Source organism: Balaenoptera physalus (assembly GCF_965194825.1).
Source record: "Balaenoptera physalus genome assembly, chromosome: 19".
Lineage (NCBI taxonomy): Eukaryota > Metazoa > Chordata > Mammalia > Artiodactyla > Balaenopteridae > Balaenoptera > Balaenoptera physalus.
Window position 1 is genome coordinate 6360788 of NC_138900.1, and position 18283 is coordinate 6379070.

At 55.9% G+C, this 18283-nt stretch overlaps 1 protein-coding gene across 8 annotated transcripts in view; it reads left to right on the plus strand.

Moving 5' to 3' along the window:
• Positions 1 to 18283, plus strand: part of SHANK1 (SH3 and multiple ankyrin repeat domains 1) — a 161217-nt gene that overhangs the window by 117435 nt on the left and 25499 nt on the right. For 7 of the 8 annotated variants that reach the window (XR_014256833.1, XR_014256834.1, XR_014256835.1 and 4 more), the window contains 14 exons: positions 450 to 747; positions 945 to 1148; positions 1641 to 1712; positions 2791 to 2899; positions 2996 to 3147; positions 4807 to 4974; positions 5429 to 5545; positions 10563 to 10640; positions 10884 to 10950; positions 11223 to 11553; positions 12455 to 12648; positions 16436 to 16549; positions 16728 to 16803; positions 17268 to 17294. Coding sequence is in view for 5 of the 8 variants with exons in the window: in XM_082437926.1 (XP_082294052.1) it covers positions 490 to 747; positions 945 to 1148; positions 1641 to 1712; positions 2791 to 2899; positions 2996 to 3147; positions 4807 to 4974; positions 5429 to 5545; positions 10563 to 10640; positions 10884 to 10950; positions 11223 to 11553; positions 12455 to 12648; positions 16436 to 16549; positions 16728 to 16803; positions 17268 to 17294 (1967 nt within the window). In the remaining 3 variants the exon portion in view is untranslated. The remainder of the gene's footprint in view (positions 1 to 449; positions 748 to 944; positions 1149 to 1640; positions 1713 to 2790; positions 2900 to 2995; positions 3148 to 4806; positions 4975 to 5428; positions 5546 to 10562; positions 10641 to 10883; positions 10951 to 11222; positions 11554 to 12454; positions 12649 to 16435; positions 16550 to 16727; positions 16804 to 17267; positions 17295 to 18283) is intronic. The other variant, XM_082437928.1, reaches the window with a different exon arrangement.

The window sequence follows — 18283 nt, forward strand, 5'->3', positions numbered from 1 at the left end:
GATGGGAGGACCTCAGGTGAGGGCCCTGGCTGGGGCCAGGAGGACAGGATGCCGGTGGGTCGCCCACCTGTCTGTCCTCAGCTAATTTTAGCTGCCTTATCCGTGGCCTGGCAAAGTGGGCCAGTAGCTCCCGCGGTGATTCTGCGGTTTCTGGGACACCACCTCGCTGGGTCAGCGGCAAAGTGGGGCGCAGGAGGGGCGGGGGGGCTGCGAGCAAGGCCAAGGGCAGGGAAGGATACGTGCAGGCAGCATGGCAGGGTTGGGTATGTGTGTGCGTGCGAGAGAGAGCTTGGAGGCCGTAGGAGTGTCTGGGGGGTGTGTCCAGCCTCCTTCCTGCCTCCCTCGGGCAGGGTGGGGCGGCTGCCCTTGATCATTTGTCCACTGAGTGCGCCTGTGGCTTCCAGGGGGTCTGGGCTCCTAGTCTGACAGCCGCCCTTGGCCCCCCGCAGCCGCCTGTGATGCTGCCGTCCCCCGTCGCCCCGTGGCCCCATGATGACCCACAGCCCCGCGTCAAGCGAGGACGAGGAACGCCACAGTGCCAGCGAGTGTCCCGAGGGGGGCTCAGAATCCGACAGCTCCCCAGACGGGCCAGGGAGAGGCCCCCGGGGTACCCGGGGCCGGGGCAGCGGGGGACCTGGTAGCCTGGCCTCGGTTCGAGGCCTCCAGGGCCGCTCCATGTCTGTCCCAGACGACGCCCACTTCAGCATGATGGTGTTTAGGATTGGCATCCCTGACCTGCACCAAACAGTGAGCCGGCTGGCCGGAGTGGGGGTGGGGGGGACCCGAGCCCGCACGGGGAGGCCTCCGGTACTGGGTGTCCTCACACGTGGCCCCCAATTTCCACACCCCCCACGTATTGCCCCCAACACCCACTCTGTCCCTGGAATCACCCACAGCCCCTTCCCACACCACCTCAGGCCCCTTCCTGTCGCCTCCCCCACCAGAAATGCCTGCGCTTCAACCCAGATGCCACCATCTGGACAGCCAAGCAGCAGGTGCTCTGCGCCCTGAGTGAGAGCCTGCAGGATGTCCTCAACTACGGCCTGTTCCAGCCGGCCACCTCGGGCCGCGACGCCAACTTCCTGGAGGAGGAGCGGCTGCTGCGGGAGTACCCCCAGTCCTTCGAGAAGGGGGTGCCCTACCTGGAGGTGAGGCCCACGGCCTTCCTGGCCCCTTCACAGATGACAGAAGACATGTCCTGAGACACATCTGCCCCCTCCCCGTCTTTTCTCCCAGCCAAGACCTTGACAAGGGAAAACCCAGTGGGCTCTTCTGGATTCGGGGGGGGGCACCTAAGAGTCAGAGTCAGAGAGGCCTGAGTTCAAATTACCATGCGTTCTGCCTCTGACCGGTGGAGTGACCTTGGGCAAGTCATTTTCCAGCCCCAAGCTTCCCGTTATCTATCAAAGTGGGAAAGGATGCCCAATTACAGTAGGTATTCTAGAACATTCCCCATGGGGTCCAGACTCCTTAGGGGTTGCCGTCCACATGCCCCTAGTGGCCCAGCACCGCTCTGCCCACCCAGCCAAGGCTCTGGGGCTGTTTCCACCCTGACCCAGAGTCGACTCCTGGCTCAGAAGGGGGTCCAGACCCCTGATTTTGAGTCTCTGTCTCTCCCCTTACCCCACCCCTGGCCTCAGTTCCGATACAAGACCCGAGTTTACAAACAGACCAACCTGGATGAGAAGCAGCTGGCCAAATTGCACACGAAGGTGAGAGAACCCTGCGGACACTTGCCCTCCCACCTGGAGCTCCCTGCCCAACCATTTTCTCTCCTATCTCTTCCCAACAGCCCTCCAACCTTTCTCTGCCTCTGCCAGGGTGCCCCACTTAACTTGGGATGCTGTGTCACATTTGGGACAACCACAAATGCCCCTGCTAACCCTATCATAGCCTTTTTAATCGCCTCTCTTTCCTCCTTGTGCCTCTGCCCAGGTTCACACCATTTCCACCTGGGTCCCACTTTCTTCATCTTTGGATTCTCCCCTCTCATCTCCTAGGTCCCCTATATCCACTCAGGACGCCCCCTTCCTTGGCCTGTGACTCTGACATCTAGCACCCCTCTGCCTAGGGGCTGTTTCATAGACACCCTGCAGTTCCCACAATCCCAGAGCCTAAACCTCTACCAGATCCGAGGATGCTCTCCTCCCCAGCCACGTTTATCCTCCTGCTATCTTGCCCTCCAATCCTCAGACTATATGTCCCCTGTGTCTCCTCTGGTCCCCTAAAAGCTGGGAAGAAGCCAGGGGGCTGCTTTGGTCAGAAGTGAAGTGAAGGATCCTTGACACTTGGGAAGAAAGCTCCCAGGCATTTTCTCATCCCCATCCCCACCCCACCATGCATTTGTCTCTGTCCTCCCCCAAATATTCCATCCGTCCAGACCTGTACCATCCACTGCAGGTGCTTCCAGACACATATGGCTCCCTGGGTACCTGCGGTGTGGCAGGTCCGGACTGAGCCTCGCTGTGAGTGTGAAATACACACTGGATTTCGAAGACTCAGTACCCCCAAAAGTAAAATATCTCATTAATAAATTTCATGTGGATTACCTGTTGAAAGAGTAATATTGTAGATAGAGTAGATTAAAAAGAGATAGGTCATTAAAGTGAATTTCAATGTAATTGAAAGTTCCCCTTCCTTTTTTTTTTTTTAAAAAAGGCGGCTACTAGGGACTTTTCAATGACATGTGTGGCTTCCTGTGTATTTCCACTGGACAGCACTGCCCCAGAACCCAGCTTTGCTCCCTTCCTCCCTGACCAGCCTGTCTTCTCTCTCTTGTCTATGCCTCAGACGGGGTTGAAGAAGTTTCTGGAGTACGTGCAGCTCGGGACATCCGATAAGGTGGCACGGCTGCTGGACAAGGGGCTGGACCCCAATTATCATGACTCGGATTCAGGAGGTAGGGAGGGGGCCGGGCGCTTTGGGAGGTCTGGAGAGTCGAGAACAAGGCCTAGGGGCTGCATGTGACCGGCCTTTCCCGTCCCCCCCCTACCAGAGACCCCCCTGACGCTGGCTGCCCAGACAGAAGGCTCTGTAGAGGTGATTCGAACCCTGTGCCTGGGCGGGGCCCACATCGACTTCCGGGCCCGGGATGGCATGACAGCGCTACACAAGGCCGCGTGTGCCCGTCACTGCCTCGCTCTCACGGTGAGGTGCCAGATCCTCCCGGGACCCTCCCCAGAGCTCAGAGGCACCCCCAGATTACCATGTTTCTCACCCAGACTGCATTGGGCCAGTTGACCCAGACCCTTCCTCCACCTCTCCTCCATTGCTACTCCTCTGACTGAATCTGATACCCTCCTGGGACCTCCAGGAGCGCCCACCCACCCCAGCTCAAGGCTCATGATCAACTGTAGTTGATGGTCACGTGGACCCTTGCCCTACACGCAGGTAGACCATGTTAATTTCCTGACACCCAGAACTTCTCCATTCCCTCTGACCCAGCTCTACACCAACACCTACCTCTGTCTCCCTGACGTGTAGACTCTCCTGGTGGCCTTTAAAATACAGAATGACGTCCCTGCTGTGCCCCCAGATACAGACCCTCCTCCATACACACCCTGCAGACACAGCCCCTTCATCTGCCTCCTCCAGACACTGGCCCTCCGCCCCTCCATCTACCCTTCCCAACCTAGCAGCTCACCCCCCAAACACACCCCCTTCTCTCACAGCCCCCTCCTCCAGTGCAGCTTCTAGAATGTGCCTTCCCAAATTGACGAACCTCGTAGACCCTCAAAATACATACACGGAGTCAGCTCGCCCGGTCTAATTTTAAAACGGTCTTCTTTTCCCCCCACCCAAGGGCACTTGATCCCTCTTCATACACAGGTCAGGCTAGACCGCCCCCAAAGCTGTTGATAAACACCAGGATTCATAGATGCTCCAGCTTAATGGAGCCTCTTTTGCTTTCTCCAACCCTTTCTTGAAGATCCCTAAACACCAGCCACAAAGATCTGCCTTACAGCCCTGGAATTGACAGACCCTCTTTATGTACACCCCTCCCCCAGACCCCGCACCTGCTCGCACCCCACCCCTACCCCCCAGGCCTGCGCTGTCCAATCCAGCAGCCACCAACCACATGTGGCTGTGTAGATTTCAATGGATTCAAATGCACTCAAATGAAAACTTCCGTTTCTCAGGCTTACTAGCCACATTCAAGCACTCAGTAGCCCACACGCGGCTGCCATATTGGATCGTGCGGTTGTAGACTATTTCCATCACCACAAATGGTGCGAATGTGCTGTTGGACAGTGCCACTGCAGACTCTCCTCACACAGGGCTGCCGCCAACAAACACTCTTTCCTCACGTGCTCGATGCTGCCAGCTTCCAGGCCCAGAGCCGTTACTTGAGCGGGACCACTCCCTGCCCCCGAGCCCCCAGCCCCTGTGAGGCTGGCCCAAGTGGCTTTACCCCAAGCTTGCCCCCTCCCAGACTACATTCTGTGCCTCATCCTCAGGATCCTGGTCCTAATAACCCCTCCCACCCATCCAGGGACCACCCTGCATCCAGGCTCCGTTCTCTCATTTGTCCCCCAAATTTGTCTCACCAAACGTCGCCCATGGGGGAAGGTTGGGCAGGATTTCAGAGTGCGAGGGTCCTCTGGAGGCATCTTCCCAATCCCTTCATTGTTCACAGGGATGAGAGAGGCTCTGAGAGGGGAAGGACCAGTATCAAGGTCGCTCAAGGGCATCATGGCAGAACCAGCTCTGGCATTGGCCAGTGTGGGTCACCCAGGACTCCCCTCCCCACTGGCCCTTCAGCATGAGCCGGTGCTTGTCTGACTGCCTTCGTTTTTCCCTTCCTAGGCGCTCCTGGATCTTGGGGGTTCCCCCAACTACAAGGACCGCCGGGGGCTGACTCCTCTGTTCCATACGGCTATGGTGGGGGGAGACCCCCGCTGCTGTGAGCTGCTTCTATACAGCAGGGCCCAGCTGGGCATAGCTGATGAGAACGGCTGGCAGGAGATCCACCAGGTGCTCCTGACTCGGCCAGGAGGGGCTGGGGGCGGCATGGGTGGTTGCTGGACCCGGAGGGGGCCAGAGATCAGGGACCCCGGTCCAAGGAGCTAGGGCTCCAGATGCTGGCGTCCTCACAGAGGGGAGGGGTGGGAGTAGCATGGTCCCCAAAGAGGAAAAGATGAGGGAGGGTGTCAGCACCGGGACCCTGAAGGGGATGGCGTGGGACCTGGAAACCTCGATCCCTGAGATGAGGGGGGATGGCCTCTCGACCCTCCCAAGGAGCCAGCCCAGAGCCCTGGGCCTTGCAATGACTTGTGAAGCTGGCAGCGTGAGTTCCTAAGCAGGAATGGGGGTTGAAAGGAGAAGGGGAGGTGGACGCAGAGCTTCCTGGCCTCGAGGTGAAGGAGACAGACAGATGCCATGGTCAGGTGGGTCTGTTCCAGCCTCCTCAGCTCCCAATCCTCTCCAGGCCTGCCAGAGGGGCCATTCTCAGCACCTGGAACACCTGCTCTTCTATGGGGCTGAGCCTGGAGCCCAGAACGCCTCGGGGAACACGGCCCTGCACATCTGCGCCCTCTACAATAAGGTCTGCCCTGCAGCGCCCGCCCCGGGCCCTCCTCCTGACTTCAGCCTCCCAGCCTCTCTGTGCCCTCTGTTCTTTCACTATTTCATTCATTCATTCATTCAGCAGATATTTCCTGAACACCTTCCCTGTGTCAGGCTCAGACCTGGGTGCTGAGGACACAGTAGTGATTAAGACAGGCAGCCCCTCCATCAAGGGACACACCCTGCCGTTATGATCCCGAGTGTTCAGAGGGCGGCCACCGGGAATCCAGGTCCCTGTGGGAGCCCACATCTGGGCTTGGCCTTAGGGCTGGGGTGAAGGTGGCTCTCTGGAGGACGTGCCATCAGTGCTAAGATGAGGAGTTGGCCAAGTAGAAGAGGGCAGAAAGGGTGTTCCAGGCAGAGGGCATAGCCTGTGCCAGAAAACCAGAGGGGAGAGAGTCGGGATTGCTCCTGGAAATGCAAGAAACTCCAAGGGTCCTATTTCTTTTATTTTTAATTTCTATTTTATATCGGAGTAGAGCAGACGTTCAATGTTGTGTTAGTTTCAGGTGTACAGCAAAGTGATTCAGTTATCCGTAGACATGCATCCCTTCTTTTTCAAATTCTTTTCCCGTCTAGGTTATTACAGAATATTGAGTAGAGTTCCCTGTGCTATACAGTAGGTCCTTGTTGATGACCTATTTTACATATAGTAGCGTGTATATGTTAACCCCTGAGGGTCCTATTTCTAATGGGTCTCCATTCAGCTGCCAGTGGAGCGCCGCCCACTGCAGGGGACAGGGGAAAGGCCAAACCGCAACCCCTGAAGGGGACAAGAGCGTGTCGCAAGTTGTAGCAATTCAGGGCTGGGTGGACCGTCCGCAGTTCAGGAGTTCTGAGTGGAGGTGAGCAGTAAAGAACTGGCAGAAGGGGGAGTGGTCTCACGTACCCACTCCAGCTGTGATGTAGTGGCCAGCTGGGTTGGCAAGAGCCAAGGCTCTTAGCCTGCTGACCCCGGCCACTTTACCACCTGTGCACCAGGCGATCCTGGGCAGGTCAGCCCCCCGCCTCCCGTGCCTCAGTCTCCCCACCTGCTTCCCAAGGCTCCCTGCCCTTAGACGGTTGCTGCAAGGACTTCGGAGGCCAGGGCCTGGCATGCTGTGGCTGATCCATCAGCCTCTTCCCCCTCCTCCAGGAAGTCTTCCAGAACAGCCCCAGTCCCTTCTGCCTCATCAGAACTTGCAGTGCCAGGAAGTGGCAGGTAGCCACGTGCTGCCTGGTGGCAGCAAGCAGTCTGCTCTGCGCCCGCAGAGGGAGAACTCAGTGTTTGTCAGATTGCCGTCACTTCCCCGCCCCCACCCCCTCCCAGTGCATCTGTCTCTCCTGCTCCCTGACACGGGCCTCGTGTCCGGATTTTCTGACTCAGTAGCTTGTGCACAGGCCAGGATGCCCCAAGCAAGTCCCGTCCCCTCTCTGAGGTTCCATCCCGCTCTCCGAAATGGGAATAACGTCAGCTGATTGAAGGGAGTGAAAGATCATGTGTATTAAGTGCTCATCCCTAGAAGGCAGCTATACAAATAATAATTATTATTATCATTACCATTATCATTATCAATCAGGATCAGGTCAGGAGACAGAAACCATACCAGTAATCTGAATAGGGAAAATGTAGCACGTATATAGTTATACAGAGGGAACAATTACTCTAAGTGGGTCAGATGAGCCAGCCATTTCCCCACCTTGTGCTTCTCCTTTCTCATCTGTGAAATGGGTCAGTAACACCTACCTTGCAAAGGATCAAGGGTGTGAATGTTTTGCTTGCTCTCGGCATGGTGCTTAGCAAATAGATGCTTGACAAATGCAAGTTCTTTTCCGACTTTCTCTCCCCTTGTCTTCCCTCCCAGACTTTAAGCTTCCTAAGGCCCAGAGCTGGGTCTGAAAGATTTCCTCACTCTCTGCCCCTCTGGCCTCCTGGCATGCCCGTCTAGCCTCTGGTGGTGAAGATCAGGCCCACGTCCAGGCTGTGAGCTCCTCAGGGGTAGGGCCTAAGTCTGATCAATCGCTCTGTCCCAAGGCCCCAGCATATACTAGGCTTAGATGCATCTTTGTTGAATGAATGAGTGAGTGAATGAATGAATGAATGAATGATGATCAGATGCCTTGAATTTCCCCCAAGACCAGGCACAGCACCCAACTCAGAACATTCAACAGGTATTTGCTTTGAGGTAGATTGAATGACTCCATGAATGAATGAATGACTTGAACGAATTGAATTTTGAATGACTCAACGCCACATCCTCCATCCTTATCCTTTCCGTGCACATTTCTTGAGCACCTACTGTGTGCCCGGTTGTGAGATGAATCAGATACGGCACGGCGCCTGTCCTCGGGAGGGTGGGGGGAGTTCACAGTCTGGTGAAGAGGCAGATGTGTAAACAAATAATTGCAATGCAGTGAGATAAGTGCTAGCACACCAGTAAATACGAGGTTCTCTAGGAGTGTAGTGAATTGCTGGTTAAGCTGAAAGAGATGCTCTGGGCCTGTGCTAGGCAAGGTGGCAGTGGGGGCTGGCAGATATGCAAAAACACACATGGCACTAATTTACAGTCTAGTTGGGGAGACAGCATGTGCACACGTGGACACACACACTCGCACTCACAAACACATCCAGAAAACGAACCAGGCTAACTTTGTTGTCCAATCAGAGGACCACTGGACTTGGGCAATCGGAGTTGTGCTTTCACAGGAGATAGATGATAGATTAGAAGGCTTGGTTTGAGTCCTAGCTGCCCCACTGACTGGCTGTGTGACCTTGGCCATGGATTTGCCCTCTCTGAGCCTGTCCTGAAGGATGGACCTGTACAAGCATCCTTGATGGGTTTGTCACGTGAAGAGGGTGAGACCAAGCCGGTGTTTTGTGAATTCTGGTTAAATTAGCATCTTGGGGATCTGGAGTGGAGCTGAGCTGGGGGCCAGGTTGCGTTTGGCCAGGCCAAGATGAAGGGGGAGGACATTCCCTCATCCAGCAAGTGTTTATCGAACAGCTCTTACGGGCCAAGCACTATGCCAGGTGGTGGGTGCCACAGACAAAACCATGCCTGTCTGAAACGGACAACGTAGTGGGGGAGAGATGCTAGAGACGAATAAAATAGAAATGTAATTTCAGGGAGGCCGTGTTCTGAGGAAAATGAGTTAATTCTGGCTTAGAAGAATGCCCGGCACATAGCAGGTATCATGTAAATAAAAATAAAGCCGGGAACTGGACAAGGGGTTATTTTCAACAGGATAGTCAGAGGGACCTTTTCTGAAGAAGTGGCATCTGAGCAAAAACATGAATCAAGTGAGAAAGTGAGCTGTACAGAGATCTAGGGGCAGACAATTCCAAGCAGAGGAAGCAGCAGGTGCAGAGGCCCTGAGGCAGGAGCGTGCTTGTCAGAGGAAGAAGGAGGCCAGTGTGGCTGGAGCATAGGGAGCAAGGAAAAGTGGTAGAAGATGAAGTTGGTGAGGCTGGGGGGTCGGGGGGCAGGGCAGGCAGATCAGCAGGGGCCTCCTAGGCCAGGGCGAGGACATTGGGTCTGACCCAAAGAGTGACATGTTGTGATTGACATTGGTAAGGAATTGATCTGGATGACATCCCTTCCCCCACTGCCCAACCCTGGCCCCACTGCCCCCTTCCTTCTGGGTCCATCAGAGTGTGTGATTAGAGCAAAGGCTTGGGAGTCAGACAAAGCGGGGTTCAAATCTGAGTGCTGATCATCACCAGCCATGTGACCTTGAGCTCCTTTTGAAGCCTTAAGTTTCCTCATCTGTAAAATGGGGACAATAATTTCCATCTCTTGGAATTGTTGGGCCCTTCGGTGGCTACCTCCTCGAAAGTGCTGAGCACCAGACATGCAACATAGTAAGCCCTCCAAGAGGTTTGAATTGGTGGCTTTCAAATTGGATGCTTCCGCCTCCGAGGGGGCATTTGGCAACGTCTGCAGACATTCTTGGTTGTCACGACTGGGGAGGGGAGTGCTACTGGCATCTAGTGGTAGAGCCCAGAGATGCTGCTGAAAGCCCTACAATGCACAGGATGACACACACCACCACCACCACCACCACCACCACCGCCACCGCCCCCGCTACAAAGACTTGTCTGGGCCCTAAATACCAGTAGTGCTGAAGATGAAAACCCCTGATTGGGAGGTTGGGGTTAGCAGATGCAAACGGCTATATATAAAATGGATAAACAACAAGGTCTTACTGTATAGCACAGAGAACTATAGTCAATCTCCTATGATAAACTATAATGGAAAAGAATAATTTTTAAAAAGGATATGTGTGTGTCTGTGTGTGTGTGTGTGTAACTGAACTGAATCACTTTGCTGTACAGCAGTAATTAACACAACATAGTAAATCAACTATACTTCAATAAAATAATAATAATAATAATAAAGAAAACCCCTGGTTTAGGTTAGTGCTGTCCGACAGGTTATAACCTGAGTCACACGTGTCATTTTAAATGTCCCAGGAGCCACTTTTAAAAAAAGGAAAAAACAAACAGGTGACATTAATTTTAGTAGCATATTTTATTTAACCCAGTGTATCCAAAATCTTATCCTTTCAATGTGTAATCAGTATAAAAATTATTAGAGGGACTTCCCTGGTGGTCCAGTGGTTGAGACTTCGCCTTCCAGTGAAGGGGGTGTGGGTTCGATCCCTGGTCTGGGAGCTAAGATCCCACATGCCTTGTGGCCAAGGAACCAAAGCATAAAACACAAGCAATATTGTAACAAATTCAATTAGGACTTTTAAAAAAATGAAAAAAAAAATATTAGAGATGTTTAAATTACGTTTTTCATGCCAAGTCCTTGAAATCCGGTGTGTAGTTCGTATGCACGGCACCTCTCAGTTTGGACTGGCCACATTTAAAGGGCAAGTGGCTGCTGTCCGGGGCAGGACGGGTTTCCATCAGATGGTTCTGGAAGTTCTTAGCACCGTGTCTGTGTCCACTCATGGTGACCTTAACTGTTTGTTTGTTTTTTTTCCTTTCACCCTGTGCCACTGACCATCAGGAGACGTGTGCTAGGATCCTCCTCTACCGAGGGGCCAACAAGGACGTGAAGAATAACAGCGGACAGACCCCCTTCCAGGTCTGGGGCTGTCGGGGCTGGTTGGGAGGGGGCATGAAGAACACAGAGGGGGTAAGAAAGGTGGGAGCCTTTGGGGTGCTGGGAGGGAGGCACTTGGTCTGGGAGAGGAGGAAGGACAAAGTTAGCGGGGTGAAGGTTTGGGGGGTGCAGCTGGCCAGAGACCTCACAGTGCTTCCTGCCTCCTCTCTCTCTCTCTGTCTCTTTCTCTCTCCTCCCTGGGTTCCCTGTACCCCCTCCCACCAGGTGGCAGTGATTGCTGGGAATTTTGAACTTGGGGAGCTGATTCGAAACCATCGAGAACAGGACGTGGGTGAGTGAGCTAAGGGGAGAAGCTGGGGGCCTGGGGGGCTGCGTGGTGGGATTGGGGAGTCAGCGAACCTGATCTGGGGGCCAGGATGGGATCAAATACACCTTAGAGTAGCGCGAACCACTGAGCAGCGGCGGGGGTGGGGTTCCCGGCATCCCACTCTTTCTTATCTCTGTCTTTCTCCCCTCACGCTTCTCCCCCACCATCTCTCGCCCCTATGCCCTCCCCACCTGCCTCTGCCTCCCTCTGCCCTCCTGCCACCATGCCCCCCTCAGTGCCCTTCCAGGAGTCCCCCAAGTATGCAGCCCGGCGACGGGGACCCCCCGGCGTGGGGCTGACGGTGCCCCCCGCGCTGCTGCGGGCCAACAGTGATACCAGCATGGCCCTGCCTGATTGGATGGTGTTCGCCGCCCCGGGGACCTCGTCCGCCGGGGCCCCCGGCCCTACCTCAGGGCCCCAGGGCCAGTCGCAGCCCTCGGCCCCCAGCACCAAGCTCAGCAGTGGGACCCTCCGAAGTGCCAGCAGCCCCCGGGGCGCCCGGGCCCGCTCCCCATCCCGAGGGAGGCACCCCGAGGAGGCGAAGAGGCAGCCCCGTGGACGGCCCAGGTAGGGGAAGGCTCAGCCCTGATCCCACAGACCCCATCCCAGCCAGATCCCCTCCTCAGAGCCGCAGCTCCGCGCCCCGCCCCGGGCCAGCCCAGCTGCCTTCCTCCCGTCCCACATGTGGCTGGTCCCCCATGCATCCACCTCACTGGTCCCAACCTCAGACTACCAAGTCCCTCTCCTCACCCTTGAGGAAGTGAGGGTATCGTGAGCCACAGTCTTGCACCCGTGTCCAAGTGCACCAGCGTTTAGCTGAGCACCTACTCCATGGGCCTGGGGGGGGAGGGGCCCAAAAGAAATGTTGGACAGACAGACAGACTGGGCAACGTGAGAGGAAGCCAAACAGAGTGGGGGTGGGCGAGGGAGTCGGGGTGGGGTTTCCAGGCTTGGAGATGAGACCAGAGGTGGGGAGGATGGGCAGGGAGCATTCTGGGGTAAAGAGGCCAGGCTGGCTAGAGGAGGACGGGAAGGGGGTGCTGTGGCTGGCCGGCCTGTCCTGAGGACGTGGGCGGGAGGAAGATCACGGCGGGGTGGGGATGGCAGGCAGAGGAGTTGGACTCAACCCAGGAGGAAGCTGGGAGTCGCTGAAGGCCCGTGAGCCAGGGATGACACAGTCAGAGCTCAGCTTCAGGAAGCTGAATCAGGCAGGGCATGCAGGACCGTGGGAGGGGACAGAGCCGGAAGCCAGGAGGCAAGAAAGAGGGCTGGAGCGGGGCCAGCGGCCGTCCAGCAGGGGGACCCCCCAAGTGCCCTCTTTCTCTGAGGACGCCAGAGCTGGAAAACGCACTCAAACCCCCTCCCCGACCCTGATGTTCCATCTCCCCCCGACCCAAGGACCCCTGTTCTCCCGGAGGTGCCCCCTCCCTCCACTCTCCCTTGCCTCTCACACCCTCTGTGTATGCAGCTCCAGCGGGACACCCCGGGACGGGCCAGCTGGGGGCACAGGGGGCTCCGGGGGCCCCGGGGGCTCCCTGGGCAGCCGCGGGAGACGCCGGAAGCTCTACTCAGCGGTCCCCGGACGCTCCTTCATGGCTGTGAAGTCCTACCAGGCCCAAGCCGAGGGGGAGATCTCCCTGAGCAAGGGCGAGAAGATCAAAGGTAAAGGGGCAGGGCCTGGCTGGGCTGTGGACGAGGGTCGGGCAGGTGAACTAACCCTTCAGGAAGGGACCGGTCAATGACAAACAGTTCTCCAGCACCTAGCACGTCCAGTGAACGCCGGAGACCTCAGAGAGACCTAAATGCCCCTTCCACCTCGGAGGGGCATAAAGCGTAGCTGGGATGAGGCCATCAGGAGGTGGTGTCCAGGCAAAAGAGGGGCGATGAGCATTTGTGAGAAGCTGACGCCAGCGGGCACGGCCCGAGCGCTTCCCCTGCAGGGTCCCATCTCACTCACGATCGCCCTTCCAGGCAGCTGTCAGGAGCCCATCGCACAGTTGAAGGAGCAGAGCCTCACATGGGTGAAATGACTTGCCTGAGGCCCCCAATCTGAGCCCAGGGTCTTTCCCGCTCTCGTGTTTGGAGAGTGAGGCCACGCCGCCTTGACTTCACCTCCTGCCTCTGCCAGGCGTTCTCGTCTGAGACACGGGGTGGTGCCTGCCTCCCCGGGCTCTGATAAGACGGCCAGTGTGCGAAGCCCGGTCCACGCTGAGGGCTCCCTAAATAGAGGCTGCTGTCATGGGGGTTTGCCTGTCTTCGGTTTTCCTGTCTTCATCTGGAAAACCATGCCAGTATCCCCCATGTGCAGACTTCGCACCTCGCAGGGCTGTGGATGCGTGTTCTTGGACAGAATGGTGCTTTGGAGACAGGAAGTGCCCTGCAGTAGTTAATTCGAGATGGGGGAGCAATTCTTTGCCCGACTCTAGGCTTGCAGAGGAGCCGAGTAGCGTAGTGGTTGAGAGCCAGGCTGATTGGGTTCAAATCCCAGCTCCCCCACTTCTTAGCGGGGCGACCTCAGGTGAGTGACTTCTCTGGGCCTCAGTTTCCTTGTCTGTACAATGGGACCCTTGCGAGGATTAGAGTCAGTTCTTGTAAAGCCCTTAGAACAATGATTCTCACATCATAAGCGCCAGCTGTCATTACCATAAGCGACCCCCACTACGGGCACTTAGAAGAGAGAGATCCTGGGCACCGAGGAAGCTGGGGGAGGGGGGTGTCCTCCCAAAGGAGACAGAGTTTAAGTGGGCCTTGAAGCATGTGCAGGGATCAGAGTACCAGGCAGGTTGTGTAACTGCATCTCTTTCGTAGTCTTGTCTCCCTATCACCTGAGTTCCTGAAGACAAGGTCACCTGTCACCAGGGGCTGGGTCACCAGGGCCCAGTTTAATGACCCAGCACACAGGAAGCCTCAGTGCACACCTGCTGAGTGAAGGGATGAATGGATGAATGACCAAATGCCCAAGTTAACTGTGGGGGGCAGGCACCGTGCCTGGGGAGCAAGTGTATGGGTGTGTATGTTTGTGTGCGTATGTGTGTGGGTCTGGGGGTGGGGTCAGGTCTGTGCTTTGAAGGAGGCAAAAGAAGAAAGGGAAGCTGAGGCCAAGTGTGAGGGACCTTCGCACAGGCAGAGGGCCATGGGCTGTATCTTCCATGTGTCTTTCTGAATGTCAAGCCCAGCAATTCCATGCACTGCCCTGTTTTCCTATCCTTTCCTTTCATTAAAAGATGCTTAATTGCCTCGAAGCACACCCACATCCACAATGTCACTGACCTTTGCCACAGCCCGATGAGGCAGCGGGCTCTCTCTGCTCTCAGGACCCAAGCCTAGTGCCTTAGCCTGGCCTGCAAGCCCCTCCTCTGCCCGCCCACCAACCTCATCTCATGCTACTCTTTCCTTCACCCACAGGGCTCCAGGGACCTCATCCTCCTCTCCATTCCTCAAATGCCCCAAGTCCTTTTTTTTTTTTTTTAATTTATTTATTTTATTTATTATTTATTTTTGGCAGCGTTGGGTCTTTGTTGCTGCACACAGGCTTTCTCTAGTTGCGGCGAGCGGGGGACACTCTTTGCTGAGGTGCGCGGGCTTCTCACTGCGGTGGCCTCTCCTGTTGCGGAGCACGGGCTCTAGGCGCGCGGGCTTCAGTAGTTGTGGCACGTGGGCTCAGTAGTTGTGGCTCGCGGGCTCTAGAGTGCAGGCTCAGTAGTTGTGGCTCATGGGCTTAGTTGCTCCGCGGCATGTGGGATCTTCCCAGACCAGGGCTCGAAACCATGTCCCCTGCATTGGCAGGCGGATTCTCAACCACTGCGCCACCAGGGAAGTCCCCCAAGTCCTTTTCCACAACAAACCCTTTGCACATGATGTTCCTTCTGCCTGGAAAACCTTTCCTTCCTCTCTTTGCCTCCTCCACTCCTAGCATCCTTCAGGTCTCAGCCTATATGTCACGTCCTCCGAGACACCTTTGTGGTCCCCCTTTGCCATCGGATTTATATACTCCCATCTGGCCTTTCTCCAAATACCCTTTCCTTTGTCCCTCAAGCGTTGACCTCAGTTTCCAATCATGGGGTCACTTGGAGAGTTATACCTCTAATGGCTGCCAGTCTGGAAGCTCTGTGAGGGCAGGGACCACATTTAGTTTGTCCAACAGCTCTACCCAGTTCCTAGCCTGATGTCTGACTCATGACTGGCACTAAATACATATTTGTTCAGTGAACAAATGATTGATTCCGAGACCACCCAGCCAGACATGGCAGAGCCAGCCAAGAACCCAGACGCCTTGACACACATCTCCTGCTCTCTTCCATGACCTTGAGCATCTCCTCCATTTGGTTTCCCCAGACCCTCTCAGAGAAGGTGGTTTGTGCAGGGAAAAGCATCAGATGGCCCCAACCCCAATCCTAGCGTGGCTTGAGCCATCCCTGGGCAAGAGATTGTTCTGCTCTAGCTTCAACTTCATCTTTGAAATGGGAAATCAGTTGTTACCTACCAGGTAGGTGTAAGGATGGAGTGAGCAAAGGATGTGAAGGGCCGAGTGGGAACAGAGCTGTGAAAGGTGCTGGAGAGATGGGTGACTTTGGGCTTGCCCTCATCGTCATCAGGAACAGCAGCAGCAAAGTGCTGGAACAGAGAGGTAGCAAAAATAAATGACTAAAAGCATCTGCTCTGGAAACAGCGCCGTGTTCAAATCCAGGCTCTGTCGACTGCAAGCTGCAAAACCTTGAGCAGTTGACCTCAGCTCTCTGAGCCTCAGTTTCTCCACCAGTAAAATGGGGTGAATGAAAGTGCCCCCCCCCACTTAGGGTCCTGGCCCCAAGTGAGAGCTGGATAAACATTAGCTGCCCCTGCTGCCCATCTTTGCTGTCAGTCAGTGTGTGCTTGATGGCTAAGGGGTGAGGGTGGCAGGAAGTGGCCTCCAGTAACGAGCGGTGGAGAGAAGGAAAGAGGTGATTCTACTATCCCTTCTAGAGCCAGGGGAAGCAAAGAGAAATGGAAGGAGGGGTCTGGGAACAGATGACAAAAGATTAAGTGGCAAGGAGACTGCAGGAGGTAGCAGGGGCAGTGATGGGGGTGTAGAACTTGACCTAGGAGCCTAGGAGGGTTTAGGGAAATTTTGGAATAACTGAGTTGTGACTGGTTACCAGGGGAGATGAGAACCAGTTGTGGGCGTGTCCCTAACCTCCAAGGACCACGTCATGGGACACAGCCCTTTTCCCCAGTGCCGTTTTGATGTCGTCACTGGGTCCAGGAAGCTAGGATGCAGAAGCGACATGATTTGTATCTCCCCCTTCCCCCTTGCCCCTTCCTTGGACATTTATTAAGGATGCCCTTGGGCCAGGTTCTGTGCTAGGTGCTGAGAATTCTGGAAAGGCTGTGCATCAAGTGTTGGGAGCGGGTGGGGGTGTGGGCAGCACAGAAATGCAGAAATGTTTCTATGTCCCTGCTCCCCATCTAGTGCTTAGCGTCGGGGAAGGAGGCTTCTGGGAAGGCCAGGTCAAAGGTCGCATCGGCTGGTTCCCCTCTGACTGCCTGGAAGAGGTGGCCAACCGCTCCCAGGAGGCAAAGCAAGGTAACGAGGAGCTCCCCAATTGTCCCCGATTTACTCTAGGTTCTCATGTCCCTTCCCTCCCCCTCCTGATGGGGGTGGGGTGCTGGGAGGTAGATGGGAAGGCTTGGGCCAGGACCCCAGGGGGTGGGCCCATGGTTTCCAGAGTGAAGGTCCAAGGTCATCCTTTGTCTCCCTGCAGAAAGCCGAAGTGACAAGGCAAAGAGACTCTTCCGGCATTATACCGTGGGCTCCTACGACAGCTTTGATGCCCCAAGGTAAATGTCCTTACACCCTCGGGCGCCCCCCGCCCCAACTCCCTTACACTCCACCTTTTAAATATTTCCACCGCCTCTAAGCCCCTTTCTCATCTGCTCCCTCTAAACTTTGATCCAGGGGTGGGGGAAGGCAGAGTTAGCTTCAGACTACATAGCCCAATCCCAAACCGTCCTTGGCAGCCACTGAGACTGCCCAGCTCTGGGGTAGCCAGAGACCGATGAAATGGATTGGGGCAAGGTGGGGATGCCTGGGGGGCTGGGGCACTCATGTGTATGGCTGGCTGGCGGCTCTGGTCTCCTTCATGTGCCACATCTCTGTGCAGTCCTGTGCAGCAGAAGTGTATGCATTCCTGTGCTGGCGTAGGGAGGGGGGCGGGCAGAGCTGGGCCAGGCGGGGTGGGGGCGGGGAGAAGGCACACTGACACCTTTCCCCTCCCTGGCTGCTGGCTGACTTGCTTCTGAAGCTTGATGGATGGGATTGGCCCAGGGAGGTGAGAGGGGAGGGGAAGGGAGGGGATGGGGTTAGGAATGGGAAGGAAGGGGTGCCTGGGGGCTGTATGGATGTGTGTGCACCACCAGAGCTGGAGTTTCCCTGTGCGTGAACATCTTACACAGGCGAGCATCCTTGTACGGATTCCCCGAGCGTGTTCTTGCCCGTGTGTCTCTGTAGGTGCGCATGACACGTGTCTGTGTGCATGTGTGGCTGGAGGCCCCTAGATGTCTAGCCTTGCACATGTGCCCGTGACAGCGAGAGGGTCTGTCCTGCTCTGTATAGATGGGCGCATTTGTGGCTGTCATTTATGGGTGCACGATTGTGGCTAATCGTGCAGCTGGCTCTGCACATTTCCCTGAATCTGTGTGTCTGAGAATGAGGGCCAGTGTTTCCAGAGATGTCCTGCTTACCACATGTGGGCAGCTGGGTCTCTGCACATGCCTGTCCCTCTTAACGCATGTCACTGTGTGTGCGCATTAACAGATAAAGTTGTGTGCATGCATTTGCACCTGTCTGATCTGGAATTCAGGACCTGCGGTGTTGGGGGAGGGGAGGGCAGAAGAGGGGAGGACTCCAGGGCTTGAGCTTCCAGAAGGGCAAGGCTGTGGGGGAGGGATGGTCGTAAGCGGGCATCTGAAAGATGAATCCTCCCCTCCCCCACCGCTCCCCCTAATCCAGGGAAGGGTCTCCTTGTTCATGGCATCCTTCCATTAAATGTGTCCAAACCTATGTGTCTGTGTTCTGGCCAGTGGGGATGGATGGGGGGGTAGGGGGGGAGAAATGACAATATGAGAAGAGAGGGCGGGACTGGGGTCCCACCCTGCGCCCCAAGTGTCCGAGGCGCTTGACCATTGTGCGTGTTCGCCTGGCACGTCTCCGGCTCTGGGCACTGGGTGAGTATCGAGGTCCCCCCCACCACCACCTGGAGTCTCCCCATCAGCCTCTGCTTCTTGTCTCTGTCAGTGTCTCTCTGGGTCTCCTCCTGGC